At 40.9% G+C, this 24,548-nt stretch overlaps 1 protein-coding gene across 5 annotated transcripts in view; it reads right to left on the bottom strand.

The window, feature by feature from the left end:
* Positions 1-486: 486 nt before the first annotated feature.
* The window catches only part of slc25a25b (solute carrier family 25 member 25b), a 54,857-nt gene continuing 30,795 nt past the window's right edge, over positions 487-24,548 (bottom strand). Inside the window, exons 2-10 of one of the 5 annotated variants that reach the window (XM_064943308.1) lie at positions 21,947-22,073; positions 21,526-21,613; positions 17,142-17,177; positions 16,635-16,746; positions 10,366-10,524; positions 8,890-9,042; positions 8,355-8,630; positions 8,062-8,212; positions 487-4,134 (exon numbers count right to left, since the gene is read on the bottom strand). In XM_064943308.1, the coding sequence (XP_064799380.1) occupies positions 3,950-4,134; positions 8,062-8,212; positions 8,355-8,630; positions 8,890-9,042; positions 10,366-10,524; positions 16,635-16,746; positions 17,142-17,177; positions 21,526-21,613; positions 21,947-22,073 (1,287 nt within the window). In that variant the 3' untranslated portion in view covers positions 487-3,949. The remainder of the gene's footprint in view (positions 4,135-8,061; positions 8,213-8,354; positions 8,631-8,889; positions 9,043-10,365; positions 10,525-16,634; positions 16,747-17,141; positions 17,178-21,525; positions 21,614-21,946; positions 22,074-24,548) is intronic. The other 4 variants (XM_064943310.1, XM_064943311.1, XM_064943309.1 and 1 more) reach the window with 4 other exon arrangements.

The raw sequence follows: 24,548 nt of genomic DNA, 5'->3' as shown, positions 1-24,548 counted from the left end.
AACACAAAAGTCTCAGCCTTTTTGGTAAAACAATGGGGTGAATCCCCATTCTGGATCAGTATCAGAAAGTTTACGCGAAGCGAGGCGGCCATCTCTGTCGGCGCCGGAAGTTTAGAAATCAGAATGTATTTACATTTTCTCACCTGTTTAAGATACACATTTGGAGATTGGATTTTGTACCATGCATGGCATATTCCCCTTAAACGATGTGTAAAGTTTGTGGAGGTGTAGGGCTGTGTGATGACTATCATCCCTTTGTCTTGAATTTGGTGGTCTTTCACAAGCCAGGTTGACTAATACTGACACCTATATGATATTCATAAGTACTGCCGGGTGAAGGCTCACTTTTCATAGAGATACCGGCTCTGCCAGTAGCTTGTCTCCCCCACAAACACACCATAGCTGCCATCCTAGTGCAACAGTGACAAACAAAGCAAAGTCTCTGTCTCACTGTAAATAGTGAAAATGTGTCAAATAATCTATGTTCTTCTCACTTCTATTGTCTGATATACAATTTCTAAGCATTATAAAATATGTTGCAGGTGTCAAGTTTCATGTTCAGTCATGTTTTATCCCATATGAAGTCTGTGCCTCCCTCCCACCATGTCAATGATGAGACCTGGTTGGTACAGGCTGAGATAGATATTGCATAGCAAATGGAGGATCAATGACTATGTATAGTGCTTAAGATGTGAAGTGATTCAGATGTGGTCAATTCAAACCAGGACTCAATACAAAATGTAATATTGAGTTACTTTAAAACATAAGCATGAATACATTTAGCTTTAAATTCCTTCAACAAAGATGTATTCTTCTACAAAGGGACAACAATTGTTTTCAATTACATATTTTAATACTTTTCTAAATATAATCAGGATTTAGTCTGTATACGTTTTGTAAAATATTTAGATACCATGAATGAGCTATTTTGATTCAAAAGAGCCCATCTAAAAGACTAATATATAGATACTACACATTTCAGCCTAAAGCAATAAACCATGTGCAGTGCATTTCAAGTTTACAAAAGCGATGAGTCTGATTGCCTGCTCGTCAATGCAAGAGAAGGCGCTACATTTCAGGCAGTATGGAGTGGTATCCTTAGTTGGAGTACAATACTATAGACACAGCCTTTTCCATCCTCTTGTGGACAGAATATATGGATTCAGGCTCTGATATTTGCACTAAAGCAAAAGTGTAAAAGATAACTTATTTTTGTGGAGCTGTGCCAAGCAGAAAAAGCCTTTAGCCAAATAATGACAACCATGTGTCAACATGTTTATGCATATAATTTCCCCTTTATAAATACATGCAGTGAGAGGACAGTGAAGACTAGGGAAACTGACACTGCCTAGCAAACACTGGGAAACATTGACAGGGAGAATTATGAGAAAGTGTTTTCTGAAAGCCCCAAACTACTAAATTCTCCCTGAGGATGGAACAAAATAAATGACCAATTTCTCTCTCCATCCTCTGGAAACTGAGTCCATGAATCAAAAAGTTGATTTATGGATCTCAGGTAAAATAAGGCCTTCAGCATATAGGACAAACAGCTTTTGAGACATTAAGCCTTACAACAAATAACATATCAGTCTCGATTCACGCTCCATATAACACTTAAAAGGTCCAATGCAGCCATTTTTATCTCAATATCAAATCATTTCTGGGTAACAATTAAGTACCTTACTGGGATTGTTTTCAATTAAAATGATCAAAAATAAACAAAAATAGCTTCTTATCAAAGAGCAATTTCTCAAGCGAGAATTTCGCCAGGACTGTCTGGGAATGGTCTGTGTTAGAAGGGGAAAACAGAAAATGTGCTGTTATGGGCGGAGAGTTTTGGAACTCTTTATTGGTCAATTAACTAATTTACAGCATGGTGATGTCACCATGGAAGGCCAAACTCCATCCCACCAAAACAAGCTGAAAATTCAGGCAGTCTTTTCAAACAGCTCTTATACTAACAGGGCATTATAATTTTCACAATTTCACAGTATTATTCCAACGTCAGTGTGGAAATATACATATAAAACACAAGAAAATCTTGTTTTTGACTGCATTGGGCCTTTAATATGAATCATTTCAGTCAAATGTATAATAAAAAAAACAACATCACAATGCAATGCTAGCAATCCCTCATTTGATTTCAGTAAAACAAAAACGAGATTCAAGTCTGTTTCAAGTTAAAGAAAATTACCTTAAAGTGCATTATTAAGTGTTTCTCTTTTCAAGTGCAGTGAGAGGAAGCTTGGTGGTGGAAGTGTTTGCACATTGCAGTTTAAATGTAATGGAGCAGAACGAGAGACCTCATGCACACAGGTCCTCATTCACACAGACCATTGCCCTATCCCATTGCAGATATTTTTCTCCATTCTGTGGCCCTGGAGACAGAGCACTCCCACACTTGCTGATGCTGTGTCTCCCAGTGTCTTGCACTTTGACTAAGGCCGCACTACGCCACCAAGCCCTCACAGACTTATTGAAAAGGGACATGGAATATCCTGCACCCTGGAAATTCACGCATTTACAGACTGTAGACTTCAGGTGCATTGAAGTCCCGGAGGAACAAATGTCAAATCAGGACTTCCTGTCCGAAATGTTAAACAGGTAGTGACAACATAACACCTCAAACCTTGATCAATAGGTAGGCTAATCATTGTGTGTTGCATCATAATTGCTAAATACAATATATAAACAGTTACTGAATATGTTGTTATAGTATTGTAACTAAACTTATATGCTAGCAGCATCTAATATTTGAGTGCTGTCTGTACGGACCACATTTAAATAAATATCTGGTTACAATACAAAAATAAATTAGCATCAAGACACACACATCTTCTTACCAGCTGTTTTAAGTGGACAATAAGACACTATGGGCATTCAACCTGCATCACCTTTTCAGTTCAAATCAGTTTAACATTCTTATCAAGTCAAACAATGAGAAAAAGGAAAACCACAGTTTGGATTTCTTTGAATGGGGCAAAACAATACAGGAATTAATCAGTTAAACCAAAATTCTGAGTTGAGGTTTTTCTCCCTCGAGACAAATTTGCCACAGCTAGTGCCCTAATAGTTGCCGAATTGGGGAGTGCTGCGTTAAAGGGGGACAGATAATGCATAAGAACATTTTAGATGACAATCAGACAAGCCCTTTGTTGTGAATTAGGCTTTGGTTGTCTTTCACAAGCCAGATAGGTTAACGAATACTGCCACCTATAGGATAGTACTAAGGGACGAAGGGTCAAACATTTACTTGATTTGGTCAGTCCCCAGTTCCCACAAACATACAACAGCCACCAAATGCAACAGCCACGAACAAAAGCGGCTTCTTGGTCCCTAAATACATTATTATTAGCAAACTTCAAGCTGGTTGGAGAATGTTGGTGTTCCAGTGAAGAGATTGCTTTTTAGTTAACCTGCGTCTTTGTGTTTGATTTTAAAAAAGCCAACAGTGGACTCATGGTGAAGTGCCTCTGGACTGATAACAAAATAACACATTAAATAATGATGATTAAAGGTTACATCTATGAGAGGATCCCCATACCTCCCTCCAAGTCACAGTGTCCGTCCACATCCGTCCATCACTTCATTTAGTCCAAAGTTCTCCAACCCTGTTCCTGGTAGGGGGGTTGGAGCTACCCTCCTGGAGTTTTTGCAGGACAGTAGCTCTCCAGGAACAGGGTTGGAGAACACCGTTTTAGTTTCTGTTGTAGTATATATCTCCCCCTTCCATCCACCTCGACCCACCTGTCCTCATAACATTCACAGAATGAGACAATGTTTCCAACAACCCCAGCAACAACCCCTTCTTTCCAAGTCACCTGCTCCGCTGCTTGGCAACTCTTCTCACTCAGACTCCTACTCTTCGCTCTCCTCTTTTTCTCTCCGAAAAGCAAAAAATAACCCTTTGGTTTTTAGGGGAGGAGCTCTCTCCCTTTCCTCCTTGTCCTCACCGAGACACGACCCCCAAGCTTATCTTGAGGTTCTCGTAGACCACGTAGCTGATGCTGACTGCTGGAATGACCTTCATGAAGTTCGGGGCCAGGCCCCGGTAGAGTCCAAACACGCCCTCAGTCTTCACAATGTGTTTAAACAGCCCTGACATGGTCATCTGGGGACCGCCCTCGATGGTGGCTGAGGGGACACAACATGAGAGGAAGATTGATGAGAGACAAGAAATACACATCAACACTAGGGATGTACCGATCTGGAAACAAAGTCCATTTTTTATTTATTTAATAGGCTAGTTGAGAACAAGTTCTCATTTACAACTGCGACCTGGCCAAGATAAAACAAAGCAGTGCGACACAAACAACAGAGTTTCACATGGAATAAACAAGCGTACAGTCAATAACACAATAGAAAAAAGTCTATATACAGTGTGTGCAAATGGCGTGAGGTGGTAAGGCAATAAATAGGCCATAGTAGCGAAGTAATTACAATTTAGCAAATTAACACTGGAGTGATGATAAGCAGATGGTGATGAAATAATGGTGTGCAAAAGAGCAGAAAAGTAAATAAAAACAATATGGGGATGAGGTAGGTAGATTGGGTGGGCTATGTACAGCTGCTGCGATCGGTTAGCTGCTCAGATAACTGATGTTTAAAGTTAGTGAGGGAAAGATAAGTCCCCAGCTTCAGCTATTTTTGCAATTCGTTCCTGTCATTGGCAGTAGAGAATTGGAAGGAAAGGCAGCCAAAGGAGGTGTTGGCTTTGGGGATGACCAGTGAGATATACCTGCTGGAGCGCGTTCTACGGGTGGGTGTTGTTATCGTGAGCAGTGAACTGAGATAAGACAGAGCTTTACTTTAGCATAGACTTATTGATGACCTGGAGCCAGTGGGTCTGGCGACGAATATGTAGCGAGGGCCAGCTAACTAGAGCATACATGTTGTAGTGGTGGGTGGTATAAGGGGCTTTGGTGACAAAATGGATCGTACTGTGATAGACTTCATCCAGTTTGTTGAGTAGAGTATTGGAAGCTATTTTGTAAATGACAAACGGCGAAGTCGAGGATCGGTCGGATAGTCAGTTTTACGAGGGTATGTTTGGCAGTGTGAGTGAAGGAGGCTTTGTTGCGAAGTCGATTCTAGATTTCATTTTGGATTGGAGATGTTTAATATGAGTCTGGAAGGAGAGTTTACAGTCTAGCCAGACACCTAGGTATTTGTAGTTAGAGTAGTGATGCTAGAGTAGTGATGCTCGTTGGGCAGAGGGGTGCGGGCAGCGAACGGTTGAAAAGCATGCATTTAGTTTTACTAGTGTTTAAGAGCAGTTGGAGGCCATGTAAGGAGTGTTGTATGGCATTGAAGCTTGTTTGGGGGTTAGTTAACACAGTGTCCAACTAAGGGCTTTGATTTGTTAACACAGTTTCCAAAGAAAGGCCAGATGAATACAGAATGGTGTCGTCTGCGTAGAGGTGCATCAGGGAATCATCCGTAGCAAGAGCGGCATCGTTGATATATACAGAGAAAAGAGTCGGCCCGAGAATTGAACCCTGTGGTACCCCCATAGAGACTGCCAGAGGCCCGGACAACAAGCCCTCTGACTTGACACACTGAACTCTGTCTGAGAAGTAGTTGGTGAACCAAGCGAGGCAGTCATTTGAGAAACCAAGGCTGTTGAGTCAAAGAATACGGGGATTGACAGAGTCGAAAGCTTTTGGCCAGGTCGATGAAGACGGCTGCACAGTACTGTCTTTTATCGATGGCGGTTATGATATCGTTTAGTACCTTGAGCGTGGCTGAGGTGCACCAGTGACTAGTTCGAAAACCGGATTGCACAGTGGAGAAGGTACGGTGGGATTCGAAATGGTCAGTGATCTGTTATTAACTTGGCTTTCGAAGACTTTAGAAAGGCAGGGCACGATAGATATAGGTCTATAACAGTTTGGGTTTAGAGTGTCATCCTCTTTGAAGAGAGGGATGATCGCGGAAGCTTTCCAATCTTTAGGGATCTCGGACGATACTAAAGAGAGGTTGAGCAGACTGATAATAGGGGTTCCAACAATGGAGGCGGATAATTTTAGAAAGAGAGGGTCCAGATTGTCTAGCCCAGCTGATTTGTACGGGTCCAGGTTTTGCAGCTCTTTCAGAACATCAGCTATCTGGATTTGGGTGAAGGAGAAGCTGGGGAGGCTTGGGCAAGTAGCTGTGGGAGGTGCGGAGCTGTTGACCGGGGTTGGGGTAGCCAGGAGGAAAGCATTCATGAAATTCTCGATTATCGTAGATTTATTGGAGGTGACAGTGTTACCTAGCCTCAGCGCAGTGGGCAGCTGGGAGGTGGTGCTCTTATTCTCCATGGACTTTACAGTATCCCAGAACTTTTTGGAGTGAGAGCTACAGGATGCAAATTTCTTTTTGAAGAAGCTAGCCTTTGCTTTCCTAACTCCCTGTGTATATTGGTTCCTGACTTCCCTGAAAAGTTGCATATCGCGGGGACTATTCGGTGCTAGTGCAGTCCGCCACAGGATGTTTTTGTGCTGGTCGAGGGCAGTCAGTTCTGGAGTGAACCAAGGGCTATATCTGTTCTTTCTTCTACATTTTTTTGAAAGGGGCATGCTTATTTAAAGGGATATCAACCAGATTCCTTTTCCTATCGCTTCCTCGATGTGTCAACAGTGTTCAGACATAGTTTCAGGCTTTTATTTTGAAAAATGAGCCAGAACGATAAGTTTTGCACGCGCAACAGAGTTTGGATAGGTATTGCTTTTCCCTCTCCTACTGTGAAAGACATTAGCAGTTGATATATTATCGATTATATATTTTAAAAACAATCTGAGGATTGATTATAATGTCCGTAATGTCTATGGACATTACGGATATTATTTGGAATTTGTCTGCGTTGTCGTGACTGCTCTTTCCTGTGGATTTCTGAACATAATGCGCCAAACAAATGGAGGTATTTTGGATATAAAAATAGTCTTTATGGAACAAAAGGAAACATTTTTTGTGTAACTGGGAGTCTCGGGAGTGAAAACATCCGAAGATCAAAGGTAAATGATTAATTTGATTGCTTTTCTGATTTTCGTGACCAAGCTACCTGATGCTAAGTGTACTTAATGTTTTGTCATGTGATTGATAAACTTACAAACGCTTGGATTGCTTTCGCTGTAAAGCATAATTTCAAAATCTGAGACGACAGATGGATTAACAAAAGGCTAAGCTGTGTTTTGCAATATTGCACTTGTGAGTTCATGAATATTAATATTTTTAGTAATATTATTTGACTGAGGCGCTATGCTATTCAGCGGTTGCTGATGACAATTATCCCGCTTAAGGGATGGGTAGCGTCAAGAAGTTAAGATGCTGAGGAAATTACTTTTAAAGAACGGCCAGGCATCCTCCACTGACAGGGGCCAGGTCAGTTAGAAAGGCCTGCTTGCAGAAGTGATTTAGGGAGCGTTTGACACTGATGAGGGGGTGGTCATTTGACCGCGGACCCATAGTGGATGCAGGCAATGAGGCAGTGATCGCTGAGATCCCGATTGAAAACAGCAGAGGTGTATTTGGAGGGCAAGTTGGTCAGGATAATATCTATGTGGGTGCCCATGTTTACGGATTTAGGGTTGTACCTGGTTGGTTCCTTGATAATTTGTGTGAGATTGAGGGCATCAAGTTTAGATTGTAGGACTGCCGGGGTGTTAAGCTTATCCCAGTTTAGGTCACCTAACAGAACGAACTCTGAAGATTGATTGGGGGCAATCAATTCACATATGGTGACCAGGGCACACCGAGAGACATTTCTGGAGAGATTAATTTTTAAAATTAGAAGCTCAAACTGTTTGGGCATAGACCTGGAAAGTATGACAGAACTTTGCAGGCTAACTCCTCCCCCTTTGGCAGTTCTATCTTGACAGAAAACGTTGTAGTTGGGTATGGAAATCTCAGAATGTCAACAACTACCTGATATGGCAACTAATATATATATATTATGCATCCCCGATTAACACATTCCATTGTACCACCGATTATGGTTGGTCCATGAACCAACACTGTCACCAATTAATTCTATGCAAGTGATCTAATGAAACTCCAAATAGAAATGGGCAGAGGGCGTACCTTGTGCCTGCATGCGGGTCCTGACCAGGGCCAGGGGGTAGCTAGCCAGCTGGCCACAGGTGCTGGAAGTGGTACCGCAGGCTAAAAGGACAAACACCCCGGGGTCTGCACTGTCTGTGGCGTAGCGCTGCAGCCACGAGTTCTTCAGAGTCTGGATGGAGGGAGGAGACAATGAAAGAAATATACAATGAGGTTAGTTGTAGAGAAAGTAGATGTGTGGTAGCAAGAGATGACAGTGAGACTAACAGTATTTAACAACTTCCTTTCAATTCCCTCCATTCACTCACACCCACCTCGTAGACAGCCAGGTCAATGCCAGCGTAGGGGATGATGCCTATCAAGTTGGGAATGTAGCCCTTGTAGAAGGCGGCCATGCCCTCCTTCCGGAAGATGTGTTTGGCACAGTCAGCGATGCCAGAGAACTGTCCCGTCTTCCTCAGGGCTAGGCGGGTCTTTAACACCTCCATGGGGTAGATGCTGCTCTGAGCGATGGCTCCAGCCAGGGATCCAGCCACAAACCTCTCCAGGATGCCCAGGGTCTCCTGGTTGCTGCCTATCAACCGTTTGATCTGGACAACAACAACTATTGTTAGTGTCAGTTCTGAACAACTAGGACATGAGGACCTAGTTAAGACAAACTTGGTAAGTGACAGTTGCTTAACATTTTCCCTCTGAGTATGTTTCTTGACAGAGTCTGAAGGAGTCATTTTTTGCCAGAAGGACAGTACACTACAGAGCTGTTGATACCACATCTTTCATTGGCTTCAATTGACAACACTAGAAAGGGTCCCGTCATGTCAAAGTAAGGGTGCTGAACGATAGGTTTACCTGCTCATAAGCCATGAACTTGATGGCCGACTCGGGGGCAATCTTGATGACGTTCATGCCATTGCCTCGCCACAGCGACCTCACGCCGCCCTCACGGATCATGTGGGTGAAGCCGCCGGCGATGCACATGCTGTTGGTACGGGTGGCGTGAACCTGGAGACCAAGCCGAGAGACTATTTATTTAGTCAACACAAAATTCACATTTTTCAAATCACCACGTTGACTATGAACTCAAGTTATTGAACTGCATTGTAACAGGGAGGAACTAGATGCAACTTCACATCCTTATAACATTGTTCATATTAACATGTCTTTTGCCGTTATTGTACTTACCCTGCTTATGCTATAATGAATGAGAATTTCCCTCTCTGCTCATAAAAAAACTAGATGTGAGTGAAAAACCGAGGGATGAACAGATTGAGAAAGAGGGACAAAATCCGAGCTGTTATCTAGGCCAGTCTGCTTCTGCTGGTGGAACACACAAGCGTTGCTGACATCATTGACCAACAGACACACATGAACATTCCCTCGCATTGGCGCTCACCCACCCAATCACGTTACAACCCGAGGGTGTGCTCGGGCCTTAGGGATTGATCTGGGTATGTAATTATAATGTATATTTGTCTACATCTATAATTTGTTTATGGCGTATATGTCAAAGTTGTTACGTCGGATATTTGTCTGAAACATTGTTCCCCCCTGCTGCTGTCTCGGTTGGACCAGGTCACTCTTGAAAAATAGATTTTATCCCAATGACACTACCTGGATAAATAAGGTTGAATAAAAAATGAAACGTGAGAAAGCTGAACTCTGCCTCCTACTATGCCATGTCACCCATCTGTCTCAATCACTGCTGCATCATATCAGTGGAATTGCACTTGCTAGCAGAAATGGTGTCCTAAGGACAGACCTTATGTAATTGGCTCTCTGCCATAGATGGGTTAATTGACAACATCAGAAGTCTGTGTTGTTGTGATTCTGGATGGCCTGAAAGCTAGCAACAACGACAAGAAGCTGCCATGTAGGGAATCGTAGGTGGTTAATTTCATCTTGTTCTTAATATCATATGTTGTTTTGAGGTGTTTTGACTGATGTCACATCCATGCTAATATGGCAAAAATTCACTAGCTAACTAACCAACAACTGTAACGACGTAAGCGAGACAAGTGCTCATTGTGCAAATATATTTATGCTTTCAAACCAGTCTGTTTTGCTCCATAGTTGCGCACGCACCCGTCTATAGGACTAACACATAGATACGTGATATTACTACTGTTTAGTGTAGAAGTAGGGTCTCAAGTTTGTTTTTAACGCGAGACAAAATCCTGACTGGCTGTTTAAAGTTAAAGTGAACTAAGAAGCGATTCATTAAAGGGGATCCGGGTTCACTTGCATTGTGAATACAAAGAACCGAGTTCTTGTCCCTTTTGCGTGAGGTCAGTTCTTGACATATCTTCTCAAAGGAAGTGTCCTTACCTGCATGAGCACTTTGAGCCGGTCCAGAGGTGCTGTGCAGGTTCGAGACACGGCGCCAGCTGCCCCTCCAGCCACTAGGTGTCGCCACCACATCCCAGTCTTCTTCTCCTCGGCGGTGAACTCATCTGGGACCATCAGACTCTCCCCAACATCGAAGATCTGACGGACAAACAAAGAGGTGCAGGTAAGATGACCGGTCAATGGAGTTTCTCCTCTGGCCTAAACTATATAAACACAACTATAGGCAAACCCATTTCAAAATTACCATGAACACTCAATGTTCGACAAGGCATGTAGGTATTTACATGGAAATAACATAGGCAAGTACAGTGTAATAATCACACATTACAGTGCATGTACATTGTTGAGTAGTACCTTCAACAGCTCTCAAACGTCTGTATACTTTTAGAGGCTAAAACCAGAGGGGTATTATGTGGGGCGGGGGGAGGGGGGGTTGATATTTGTAAAAAATATATTAAAAAACCTATACAATAATTATATTAGATACAGAGGCCCATTATCAGCCACCATCACTCCTGTGTTCCAATGGTACGTTGTGTTAGCTAATCCAAGTTTAAATTTTAAAAAGGCTAATTGAAAACCCTTTTGCAATTATGTTAGCACACCTGAAAACTGTTGTCCTGATTAAAGAAGCAATAAACTGTCTAGTTGAGTATCTGGAGCTTCAGCACTTGTGGGTTGAAGAAGCGACTCCGGGATGCAGGCCTTCTAGGCAGAGTTGCAAAGAAAAAGCCATATCTCAGACTGGCCAATAAAAAGAAAAGATGGGCAAAAGAACACAGACACTGGACAGAGGAACTCTCCAGCATCCCGGAGTCGGCTCTTCACTGTTGACGTTGAGACTGGTGTTTTGCGGGTACTATTTAATGAAGCTGCCAATTGAGGACTTGTGAGGCACCTGTTTCTCAAACTAAACACTAATGTACTTGTCCTCTTGCTCAGTTGTGCACTGGGGCCTCCCATTCCTCTTTCTATTCTGGTTAGAGCCAGTTTGTGCTGTTCTTTGAAGAGAGTAGTACACAGATCTTCAGTTTCTTGGCATTTTCTCACAAGGAATAGTTCTTTGTTTCTGGCCATTTTGAGCCTGTAATCGAATCCACAAATGCTGATGCTTCAGATACCCAACTAGTCTAAAGAAGGCCAGTTTTATTGCTTCTTTAATCAGAACTACAGTTTTCTGCTGTGCTAACATAATTGCAAAAGGGTTTTCTAATGACCAATTAGCCTTTTAAAATGATAAACTTGAATTAGCTAACACAACGTGCCATTGGAACACAGGGGTGATGGTTGCTGATAATGGCCTTTGTACGCCTATGTAGATATTCCATTAAAAATGCCGTTTCCAGCTACAATAGTAATTTACAACATTAGCAGTCTACACTGTATTACCGATCAATTTGATGTTATTTTAAAAATTGACAAAAACAAGGACATTTCTAAGTGACCCCAAACTTTTGAACGGTGGTGTAGATTATATACCATACAGACTTGTCACAATTATCTCTACAAGTAATTTCTGGTCTTGTATCTGAACAATGTAACATTGCAAACATGATGCCCAAGACTATTGTCTGTGTGTAAGATTTCAAGGCAATGATCATGACCTAATGACTGCTATGCCTTGAACTGGCAGCTTTGGGCCTTGACTGGGGCATTAGACGAGCATTGAAGCACCACATCCGGTCTGGGTAAGTTCTATAAGACATTCTGGGACATGGGACCGATAAGGAGCAGCACAGGCTGCTCTGACATGATAAGAGGGAGGGAGGTACGAGGCACACATACACTTCCAGCGAGGTCCCATGATTGACATAGAGTTGTTGGACTGGTGGGTCTACTTTCCTTATTCTACCCTGTGACCAACAGTATTATGCAATCATCATCCAGAATGGGGTTGGACGGTATCCACATTTTCATACAGTTTCTGTACCATACTGGGGTATACGGTATTACACAATGTGCACACAAGGGGCACTATTTCTTAAATTATATTTAAAATACTACTATTTAGGCAACAGGGATCTTGATCCAGGAGGGGATTGAATGTTTGTAATGTTTATTTGTGTGTCAATTAATCCCGTAAGGGATGGGTTGCCAACTGGCGATTTGACACAAAAATAAAAATGTCACTCATTCATTCAGTCTCTGCTGTAACCAAGAGGCTTGATTTTGACATCTAGCAACTTAGCTAACAAGTTAGTAAACCAAATGCACAGCTGGAGCCCTGAGCTGCATATAATTTATTTGACATCTTAGATTTCTTATAGTTATACTTAAGTTCTAAGCAGTGGCGTAGCACGGTATCATACCCCAGTATAAACGCTATTTAAATATATAAGCAAACGATTGGAAAATCATTTAACTTTGTTGACAACTGTAGAGGGGGGTCCTCTAAGGAACAGAAGCATCAGGGGTTTTTAGAAGAAGTTCCACCTCCTGCAGGGAATCAGCCAGTCGGTACCCTACGATCATTTAAACAGGAATGTCCCTTGAAATTAAGTTTGAGCTCTTAAAAGGGGATGGGGGGGGTCACAACAAATTGTGAAAACACCCACTGTATCTCAGCTTCAGAACCACCTTCAACCCCTTCAAATCCCCTCAAATTAAAGTCCACTTAGCGCCAGTCTTGTAATTTATACTGGTTCCCCATATGGGGCTCCCGAGTAGCGCAGCGGTGTAAGACACCACTGACCCTGGTTCGATTCCAGGCTGTATCACAACCGGCCGTGACAGGGAGTCCCATAGGGCGGCGCACAATTGGCCCAGTGTCGTCCAATTAGGGTTTGGCCGGGGTACGCCAACATTGTAAATTAGAATTTGTTCTCAACTAACTTACCCATTGTAGTTAAATAAATGTTAAATAAATATTTATTTATAAATCAAAATAAAAACATTTGTCACATGCAAATGTAACGTGATGGCAAAGCGAATAGACCAGGATATAAGATGCACAAGGATAGCGGGTCTAACCGACCAGGATATAAGATTCCTTGTGATAGTAGTTAAAAGGCATCCTGCTCCAAACTCTAATTTACATATAAGTGACAGTACTCCTTATGGTCCAGTGTTTACCATATATGCCACATACCAGGGGAAATGTGGAAATAGCCATGGGATTGTTTTTTTAATACTGTCAATACCGTTGAAACTATTTATTTGAAGTGTTTTAATGAATGTGAATATTTGTAGCTGCTTTTAAAGTAAATACCTGCAGTCAACTTGTCAATACATTAGCAGATAAAGAAGATCGCGTTCATTTCACCTGTCATGATTTTTCATTATGAAGCTTACCGGTAGTCAAGAGTCACGTGGTGTTTACAAGCTCACAACGACGACAGATCAGAGCTTTGCGAGTCACTCAGTGTTGTGCAGCAAGCGCCAGGTGTAAGATCTAATTACAGTACGGACTTAGGGTATCTGTCCTGGAAATAGTTTAGGTCAAACACCATATAATATGTTCACAAGGCTCTCGCTAGCATTTAGTTAGCATTTTACCTTTTAGCATTGCTAATCTATGGATTACAGAGACTGTGGGGTTTGAAAATAGTGATCGTGTTCAGTGCCGGTATTACCGTATATCCCAGGATGGCACACGGTCAGTATAAAAAGTATGACAATCTGGGTACTGCCTAAGCCTAGCGCCAGTATGTGGCTCGTTTGAAGAAACTAGCCGTATGTTGCACATCACTACTTCACAGGAGAGGCATTTTAAACCCAAATTTGTATTTTTTATCAAAATGCGTTATTTTTTGGCAGAAATGCCTTCTGGAACATGTGAACTTACATGTGCCTTAATAACAAACTTGTATGCCATCTGTAAATATGAATACAATTGTTAAAATTACGAGACTAGTTGTTTTAGCCACGGAAAAAGATGGGACCTTTCCCGCTAGCCATGATTGGCTGGCTGTTAAAGTAATTAAATTATTTCCAATATGTTTTCATTAATTGAATTCATTTAGTCTATTTGATGAGAATTTCTAAGATTCTTATTTGCATAAAATAGAGACCAGTCTCATCAAAAAATGGATAATAGGATTTATTCTCGGAGCGCGCTCTCATGAATCCACGAACAACAGTTTATATACAAAACATGACGTCATTTCATTGCTTCTAGAATGTATCCCCTCCTCCCGACCGAGAATGTTGTGAGTTTAAAAGTTCATTCCAACTCACTAACACACATACACACACAACACAACTATATTAACTCTTGACCCCTCACCATTATTGATTACCACTTAGCTGACAGTTCTAATTAACAGAAAACCTAGGAATGCACTCACTGCCTTATCTAAAACACCCCAGAGCTAAGTTTTGTCGGTTCAACCATAGGATCGTTAACCTATCTGCTTACTTAACCCACAACCCATTCCTCTCCAGACTAGTTTGGAATGGTGTTCTTTATATTTAATTACTCCTTGTTCATGCCACATAATCCCTTCTTACGAACTTATATTGTTAATCAGATATAATAAAACAGAGTATAAGTTTACTTAGTTTCAGTTCTATTTAAAATGAGGATATTGTTTAGTCATTTATTCATAATATTCCTAACACTGGCATAATGGATGGGCTGGACATGCCTGGAGAGGAGTTTGGATTGGTCTGCCACGCTTCTGTCTAACATGAGCTGCTCAGTATGTGTAGGTAATCCTGTCTAACACAGCTTTTTTTTTAAAGAAAGTCGTTTTCATTGAAAGTTAAAGCATACTGTTAGCTAGCTAACGTTATCTGGCTGACTCGCTAGCAAGAAACAAAAAACATCGTTTAGAAAGTTGCCTCGTTTGCTAGATTGACTGGATGGATTTATTGGTGTTAAAATACACCAGATATTCCATTTTGGACCACCAGGCTGCTGATGTCATGCAGCCTGTCGTTTTTGTGTTTATACTTTTTCATAACGACAACGACAAGTTTGATGTCGGGCGACAATAGAATGTTCATGTCACTGCGACAACTGTCTACAGACATGTCGATAGACGTAGTATAAACCAGACTTTAGTCTTGAAATCTTTGGTTGTTTAGTACACTACCGTACTCACTCTGTTTAGCACATGGCCTCACGTGAATCCTTAAAGAGATGGGTGGGGTAAGGCTTAAGAGGGTGTGAACGATGCAGAATGGGCGTAGACAAAGAGCTCCCCAGTAGGTGTTACAAAACATTCAAGGACCATTTTCTCAAAAGTGGGGTTACAAATGTATTAAATTTCAAAGGAGAATTACTTTCCCATTGTTCCTCAACTGTAGTGTATGATATACAATTTTCTAACTCCGAGTCTCTACTTTTATCCAATGTAAAAAACACAATTTCAAATTTTGCTACATAAGACCAAATCAAGTCAGTCGGTCACATATGGACCACGAGTGTGTGAATGACGAGTGTGTGAACTGAATCTCCACTACGATCTTTGTCAGAGACTCCAGACTGTTTTCTCTGCTACCACACGGTAAGCGGTACCAGAGTGCCAAGTCTAGGACCAAAAGGCTCCTCAACAGTTTCTACACCCAAACCATTAGACTGCTGAACAATTCATAAAAATAGCCACCGGACAATTTACATATAGCCTCGTTATTGTTATTCTTATTGTGTTACTTTTTATTATTACTTTTTATTTTAGCCTACTTGGTAAATATTTTCTTCTTCTTGAACTGCACTGTTGGTTAAGGGCTTGTAAGTAAGCATTTCACAGTAAAGTCTACACTTGTGGAAAATAAGTTAGATTTGATCTACAGGTCTGTGTCTGGCCTAAAGGGATACGATAGCAGAAAGACCAGCTTATTGACGTCAGCAGTAGCTGCTTGGTTGATCTGGTCTGGTTAAGCAGGATCACAGTGACCAGTTTGGCTCCCGTCTTTCCGGGAATCCTGGTCAGGGCCTAGACGGCTAGTATCGTTGGGACATAGAGAATGTGTTTGTATCTGTGGGACTATTAATAATATATGAACACTACTCTGCTTTTGAATTGGAAGAGAAAGGAAATACGCCAAACGTGTCAACATACAGTCCTAGTAGTTTTAATATTGGTAGAGCATGGCTTTCCCGCTGCCATACAGATGCTTTTATCCAATGCAAATTATAGTCATGCGTGCATTTTTACGAATGGGTGGCCCCGAGAATTGAACCCACAACTCTGGTGGTGCAAGCACATGCTCTACCATACAGGACCACTAATTTTACTTAAATGAAAAACTAAATTAGCTTTTGAACAACCCTGAGAGGAAAACATGCAGTTTTTCCATTTTACCGTAGAGTGTTTCCAGTACAGGATGATCTCAGGAATGTTATCAGCAGGGTGCAGCAGGTGGTAGTCTCTCCACTCGTTCCAGTCGATGGTCATCGTGCCGTTCTTGTCCATGCTGTTGACAGAGAAAACAGAAAAGACCAGAACCATTACAACATAGCTTTTTACAGTGCCTCTTCTCTTTTGTTTCACCAGACAGTCTGTGTGGGCGTGTGTCATAAGCTCACACATGCACAACTTGATGAAATTATAAATGCTTTTAAATGCTGCTTCTTTACTTTCCAAATTTAAGCATGCCATGGGCATTTTCTATGTTGGGTTATGGGAATCTTTCAGTATTCGTCTTAATTTGGCCTTTTTACAAGCAATTAAAAGGGCTACAAGTTTTTGCGGTGGCTTTCTTTGTAACAATTAAATAAAACTTGAAGATAGGGCAGAAAACAAACAAACAGAGTCAAATACGAAGCGAATACGACAAGGCAAGCAGACGGAGATGATTCCATTACTTACTACATGATAGGGGCCCAGACAAGGCCCTTCCTTATTCTGAGACCAGCAAGAGGGCAAAAGAGAAGGGGAGAGAAAGGAGAGGGGAGGCACAGAAAGGGGGAGGGCAGGGACATGCACATAAACACACAATTAGAACTACAAAATAACGAGGGGGGCTCTGGTGGTGATGTCATAATGCTCACCCTAACTAATGCCTGAGGAAGAATCTTTCAAATGGATGGAATAAAACCAAATACTCTTAGTGATTTCATGATATCCATATTGGACATGGTGAAAAATGGTTTAATATGTAACATGCAAGAAAAATAGATCTACTTCCTGGTATTAAAACAACTTCACAGTCAGAAGGACATAATGCTAAGTTTATCTCAACTAGAGTAAATCATTGTAGTTTCCTCCGCTTATCAATATGCCTTGCACATATTATACGTGTGGGTCCTTAGAACTGTAAAAGGCAGGGTTCTCCCCAAAGAAATTAAGAGGGGCGCTGCACCACTATGTAAAAAAAAAAAAAAAAAAAGTATATACACAGTACCAGTTAAAAGTTTGGACACACTCATTCCAGGGTTTCTTTAATTGTACTATTTCTACATTGTAGAATAATAGTGAAGACATCAAAACTATTAAATAACAAATATGGAATCATGTAGTAATCCAAAAAAAGTGTTCAACAAATCAAAACATATTTTATATTTGAGATTATTCAAAGTAGCCACCCTTTTCCTTGACAGCTTTGAACACTCTTGGCATTCTCTCAACCAGCTTCATGAGGTTGTAACCTGGAATGCATTTCAATTAACAGGTGTGCCTTGTTAAAAGTTCATTTGTGGAATTTCTTTCCTTCTCAATGCGTTTGAGCCAATAAGTTGTGTTGTGACAAGGTAGGGGTGATATACAGAAGATAACCCTATATGGTAAAAGACCAAGTCCATATTATGACAATAACAGCTCAAATAAGCAAAGAGAAATGACAGCCCATCATTACTTTAAGACGTGAAGGTCAGTCAATGCTGTAAATTTCAAGAACTATTCAAGTTTCTTCAAGTGCAGCCGTCAAAAAACATCAAGCGCTATGATGAAATTGGCTCAAGAGGACCGCCACAGGAAAAAGAGAAACACCAGAGTTACCTCTGCTGCTGAGTTCATTAAAGTTACCAGCCTCAGAAATTGAAACCCAAATAAATGCTTCACAGAGTTCAAGTAACAGACACATCTCAACATCAACGGTTCAGAGGAGACCGTGTGAATTAGGCCTTCATGGTCGAATTGCTGCAAAGAAACCACTACCAAAGGACACCAATAATAAGAATAGACTTGCTTGGGCCAAGAAACATGAGAAATGGACATTAAACCGATGGAAATCTATCCTTTGGTCTGATGAGTCCAAATGTGAGATATTTGGATCCAACCGCCTGCCCTCCCCAATCACCGACGTCAACCAAAATGAGATGGTTTGGAATGAGTTGAACCGCAGGATAAAGGAAAAGCAGCCAACAAGTGCTCAGCATATGTAGCAACTCCTTCAAGACTGTTGGAAAAGCATTCCAGGTGAAGCTGGTCTGCAAAGCTGTCATCAATAAAAATGGTGGCTTCTTTGAAGAATCTAAAATATAAACAATAATTTCATTTGTTTAACTTCTTTGGGGTAGGGGGCAGTATTGGGTAGCTTGGATGAAAAATGTGCCCAAATTAAGCTGCCTGCTACTCAGCTGTAAAAGCTAGAATATGCATATAATTAGTAAATTTGGATAGCAAACACTGCAGTTTCTAAAACTGTTTGAATGATGTCTGTGAGTATAACAGAACTCATATGGCAGGCAAAAAACAGAAAAATCCAACCAGGAAGTGGGAAATCTAAGGTTTGTAGTTTTTCAACTTAGCCCCCATTGAAGTTACAGTGGGATATTAGTTATGTTCCACTTCCCAAGGCTTCCACTAGATGTCAACTGTATTTAGAACCTGTTTTGAGGATTCTACTCTTAGGGAGGGGTCTAGCGCGCTCACATGAAAGGTAGCTACGTTCCACTTCATTTGTACAGACAAAGGAATTGTCCGGTTGGAACATTAACCTCTTGGTGTTAGGGGGCAGTATTTTCATTTTTGAAAAAAAAAAAAAAAAAAACGTTCCCATGTTAAACGGGATATTTTGTCAGGAAAAGGTGCTAGAATATGCATATAATTGACAGCTTTGGATAGAAAACACTAACGTTTCCAAAACTGTAAAGATATTGTCTATGAGAAAACAGAACTGATGTTGCAGGCGAAAGCCTGAAAAAAATTCAATCCGGAAGTGCCCCAGGTTTTGAAAGCGCTGCGTTCCAATGACTCCCTATATTCAGCTGTGAATGTACCATCAAGGAGCTTACGCTTTCTACGTATTCCAAGGTGTCTACAGCATTGTGACGTAGTTTTACGCATTTCTGTTGAAGAATAGCCATTGGCTATTAGTAGATCTCTTTTACTTTCTCAGTTTTTTGCCTGCCATATGAGTTCTGTTATACTCACAGACATCATTCAAACAGTTTTAGAAACTTCAGTGTTTTCTATCCACATTGCGTAAGTGGTCACATGGTGGCTCCGAGAGAGATTCGCGCGTAAAATTCAGAGGTAGCCATTATTCCAATCGGACCTAGTGAAAAACAAATTATCCCGATGGATATATTATCGAATAGATATTAGAAAAACACATTGAGGATGGATTCTAAACAACGTTTGCCATGTTTCTGTCAATATTCTGGAGTTATTTGGAATATTTTTTGGCGTTGTGGTGACCGCAATTTCCGGGCGATTTCTCAGCCAAACGTGAAGAACAAACGAAGCTATTTCGCCTACAAAAATAATATTTTGGGGAAAAATGAACTTTGGCTGTCTACCTGGGAGTCTCATGAGTAAAAACATCTGAAGTTCATCAAAGGTAAACGTTTTAATTTGATTTTCTGATTTCCGTGACAAGGTTGCCTGCTGCGAGCAAGGCATAATGCTATGCTAGGCTATGATAAACTTACATAAATGCTTGTCTAGCGTTGGTTGTAAAGCATATTTTGAAAATCTGAGATGACAGGGTGATTAACAAAAGGCTAAGCTGTGTTCCAATATATTTCACTTGTGATTTTCATGAATAGGAATATTTTCTAGGAAAATTTATGTCCGTTGCGTTATGCTAATTAGTGTCAGATGATGACCACGGTCCTGTTCACGGGATGGGGTGTCACTACAGGTTAATGAAGTTGTATGTTAAAAACATCCTAAAGATTGATTTCATACTTAGAAACATGCCAAACTACAAGCTGTAACGGAACTTTTTGAACTTTTCGTTCGACGATCGGCGCGACCTGAACGCGCTTTTGGATTTGTTTACCAAATGCCCTAACAAAAGAAGATATTTGGACATAACTGATGGACATTATCGAACAAATCAAACATGGTGGAACTGGGATTACTGGGAGTGCATTCTGATGAAGATCAAAGGTAAGAGAATATTTAAAATGCTATTTCTGCTTAATGTTGACTACCCAATATGGCGGGTATCTTTTTGGCTGCTTTGTTGTCTAAAGGCTGTACTCAGAATATTGCATGGTTTGCTTTCTCCGTAAAGTTTATCTAAAGTTCCATGTATAATAGTCGTATCTTTATCAATGTTTATTATTAGTATTTCTGTAAATTGATGTGGCTCTATGCACAATCACCGCATGCTTTAGAACTACTTTAGAACTACTGAATGTAAGTACTCTGAATTTTTTTATAGAAATATGAACTTTATCAAACAAAACATACATGTATTGTGTAACATGAAGTCCTATGAGTGTCATCTGATGAAGATCATCAAAGGTTAGTGATTCATTTTATCTCTATTTCTGCTTTTTGTGACTCCTCTCTTTGGCTGGAAAAATGGCTGTTTTTCTCTGTGGCTTGGTGGTGACCTAACAATCGTTTGTGGTGCTTTCGCTGTAAATCCTTTTTGAAATCAGACACTGTGGCTGGATTAACGAGAATGCAACCAGTCAACCATTCGGGAATTAAAGATAAAATAGCGAAATGGGGAGAGAGAGGATTTCTCCCCCGAGGAACTTCAACCGAAGATTACACAATACAACATCAGTAGTGTTGAACCTGCATACATGATATGTACTATTATTACTACTGAAATTAACTGTATTTCATTATCCTCATTGCATTGTACTGCATTTACTGAAATGCTGTACCACTATATTGCTTTGGCAATATCTACAAATTGTATTTCACGTCAATAAAGCAATCTGAATTTGAGAGGAGAGAGAAGTAGAGACAGGCAGAGACTAAATGTATGCTGGACACTACGAGCCATTAGTTTAGACAGGAGTGTTGGTGAGACGGGAGACTCGTCAGCCCAGGTTGACAGCCTCACCTTTTGAGGATCTTCTCAGCCTGCTGCTCAGAGATGTTAACCCCCAAGTCTCGAAGGGACTGCATGATTTCCTGCGAGTCAATGTGACCTGTGGGGCAAAAGAGTAAACATCAACCACTCGGAATGTGTTGAATTATGATGATATCATCTCATTGACTGGATATTATTTCACTACGCTTTTAATACCAGCTTATAGAATAGTACATCAAATGTAATAAACCTAAATGCAGAATTTTCTCAGTTACAGTATGTCATTATGTATGCACAGCTTAACCCGATGCATCATTTTCTCCCCAACTGCCCAAGTGATTAGTACGTTATAGCACTAAACAGTGGTTAAACAGTGGTTTAAGTGTAACTGGTAGTGATACAAGTAAACACAAGCAGTGGTTGTGTAGCTCCAGCCTGTGTTCCATCGTACCATCGTTCTTCTTGTCCAGGCTCTTGAAGACCAGCCGAAGTTTCTTCTCGTGATCTCTCAGGTAATGGACAAACTCCTCAAAATCCAGCTGGCCATCCAGGTCCTTGTCTCCCGCTTTCACTATTTTCTGTCAGATGAGAAAGAGACATTTTACATTTAGATAAGGATTAAATATCAACTTACATACAGGTTGAAGACAAGACAGGTGAGTCAAGGACTGTTAAAAAAAACAAAAAATATGGAGATTGAGGCAAGGGGAAATTATAGCCTAAATGTAGTTAAAACTATAAGAAAAAGATGAGCCACAAGAAAGAGATGGACCGAGTGAGTCGAGGACAGGCGTGTAGGTCAGTGAGAGGAAGGTTACAGCCACAAGCCATCTGGGTCTTGTTTGCTCCAGAGTGGTCATATAGTGGGCATCACCTGATCCATTAGTGTGGAGTATTTAGACAATCACAGCCACATTAAACTCTAACTCAAGCTTGGCGGAAAGAGCACCCAGGCTGCCTGAGCCATCGAGCTGAAGGCGTTGAGAAATGCATGTGGAGCCAAGTGCATTTCAGTCATTAACCCCTACCCCAATGGGCTCTGAGCCAAGGAAGAGCCTTTATTAAGAAGGCGGAGCTAGGCCTGGGAGTTCTTCTCAGCGATTTACAGTCAATCTTGACTCACAGTTATGAACTTTGGGTGAGGAGTTTGTGTGTGTGTGTGTGTGTGTCTGGGCCAGCTGAATCTACGAGGACTGACTCACATGGTTGTGTGTGCATTTCCATGACTGTAGGGGTGTGTGTATGGTTCTGTGCGTTTCCAAAAATATCTGAACTACTGACCTTTGGGGGCCATGTTAGGGGACAGGTGAAAGAATAACCCTGTTACCTTATTGTAACTCCTTTTAGGTTATCCAAACTTTTAGGTTATCACATCGGGTTATAGAGTAGATGGCCTAAATACAGGGCCAATATATCTATATATTCTAGGACTATTGTGTTTCTAACAGTCCAGCACCTTAACCCCTACCTAGCCTCTGCTGTGTCCCCAACCACCAGATGCATCCAGTTTTCAGGGGAAATAGAAAGAGAGCCTGTGACGAGACTTCCTCTTTTGGACGTTAACAAGGCGACACTCCATCTCAACTCCTCCTCCACATTTACTGGATTGGTTGAACAGTGCAGAAGAGAATCTCCAAACAGTTATTTTTTAATCTTCTGGCCAAGACCAGTATGTTTTGGTTTTTGTCCTAGCACTACACAGCTGATTCAAATAACCAACTCATCAAGCTTTGATTATTTGAAGCAGCTGTGTAGTGCTAGAGCAAAAAAACAAAACTTGCAGCATGAGAGGGGGTCCCAGTACTGAAACCCATTCCTCCATACAGAAACTTTCCAGATCCTTGATATCCTTAGTCTGCGCTTATGGACTGTCCTCTTCATTTCAAATCACTGGTTTTTAGTGGGGTTCAAGTCTGGAGACAGATGGGCATTGCAAAATCTTGATTTTGTGGTCAATTAAGCATTTCTTTGTGGATTTTGGTGTGTGCTTGCAGAAGAAAGATTAGGCTGGAAGATCAATTTGCTGCCAATTTTAAGCGTCCTGGCAGAGGTAACCATGTTTTTGGCTAAAATGTTCTGGTACTGGGTAATGTTCATGATGCCGTTGACCTTAACAAGGACCCCAGGACGCAAAATAGTAAATCTTCCAGCAAGACAATAACCCCAAGCACCAATCAAAATCCACAAAAACAAGCTTAATTGACCACAAAAATCTACATTCTCAATGGCCATATTAGTCTCTGGACTTGAAACCTGTGGTTTGAATTAAAGAGGACAGTCCATAAGAACAAACAAACAATGAAGGATCTGAAAATATTCAGTATGGAGGAATCGTCTAAGATCCCTCCCAATGTGTTCTCCAATCTCAAAACATTTTAGAAAAGGCTCAGTGTTGTTATCCTCACAAGGTGAGGTATTGAAAACACCATCTTTTTTTTAGAATAAAAAACATTACATGTTAAACAACATTTATTTATTTGACACAGTATTTTTTATCATCTTTATTAATGGTGACAATTTTGGACCAGAGTATTTTTAGAACATTAGGTTTTATACTGTATTGAACAGTCTGTTGTTGGTAGCAAAAAGGCATCAGAGTGAATTATAGTGCCAAGTGGAACTTGACTGCCATAAACTAAATCGAGTGACAGCAATGTGTGTATAGTATTATATAGTGATACTTTGAGAATAAAAAAAATGATAATAACCAGGGTCAGTCAGTAGACCCAGGAAACTAAGCTAATATGGGTGTTTGCGAACTCAGACGTAAGACCATGAGCAATCCTTTAAACAATGGTTTGTTTGCCCTCGAAAAGGAGGAGACAGCTTTGACTGAACATCAGATAAAACTCAACCATGTGCACTAGCTGGCCATTTCTGCAAGCTGAAACCTAAAAACAGATCAGGAGCAATTGAACAAAGTTAAGGATAAAATTGGACAGATGCCCACTAGTTTGTTTATAAAATAGTGAGTTTTCCAGATAGTCTAATTATTGAGGAAGTACAGAATTTCTGGGCAATAACAGAAATGAGTTCAAAGTCCAGTCTTAAGA

Source organism: Oncorhynchus masou, chromosome 28 (genome assembly GCF_036934945.1).
Source record: "Oncorhynchus masou masou isolate Uvic2021 chromosome 28, UVic_Omas_1.1, whole genome shotgun sequence".
NCBI lineage: Eukaryota > Metazoa > Chordata > Actinopteri > Salmoniformes > Salmonidae > Oncorhynchus > Oncorhynchus masou.
This window is presented reverse-complemented; position numbering and strand designations above follow the sequence as displayed.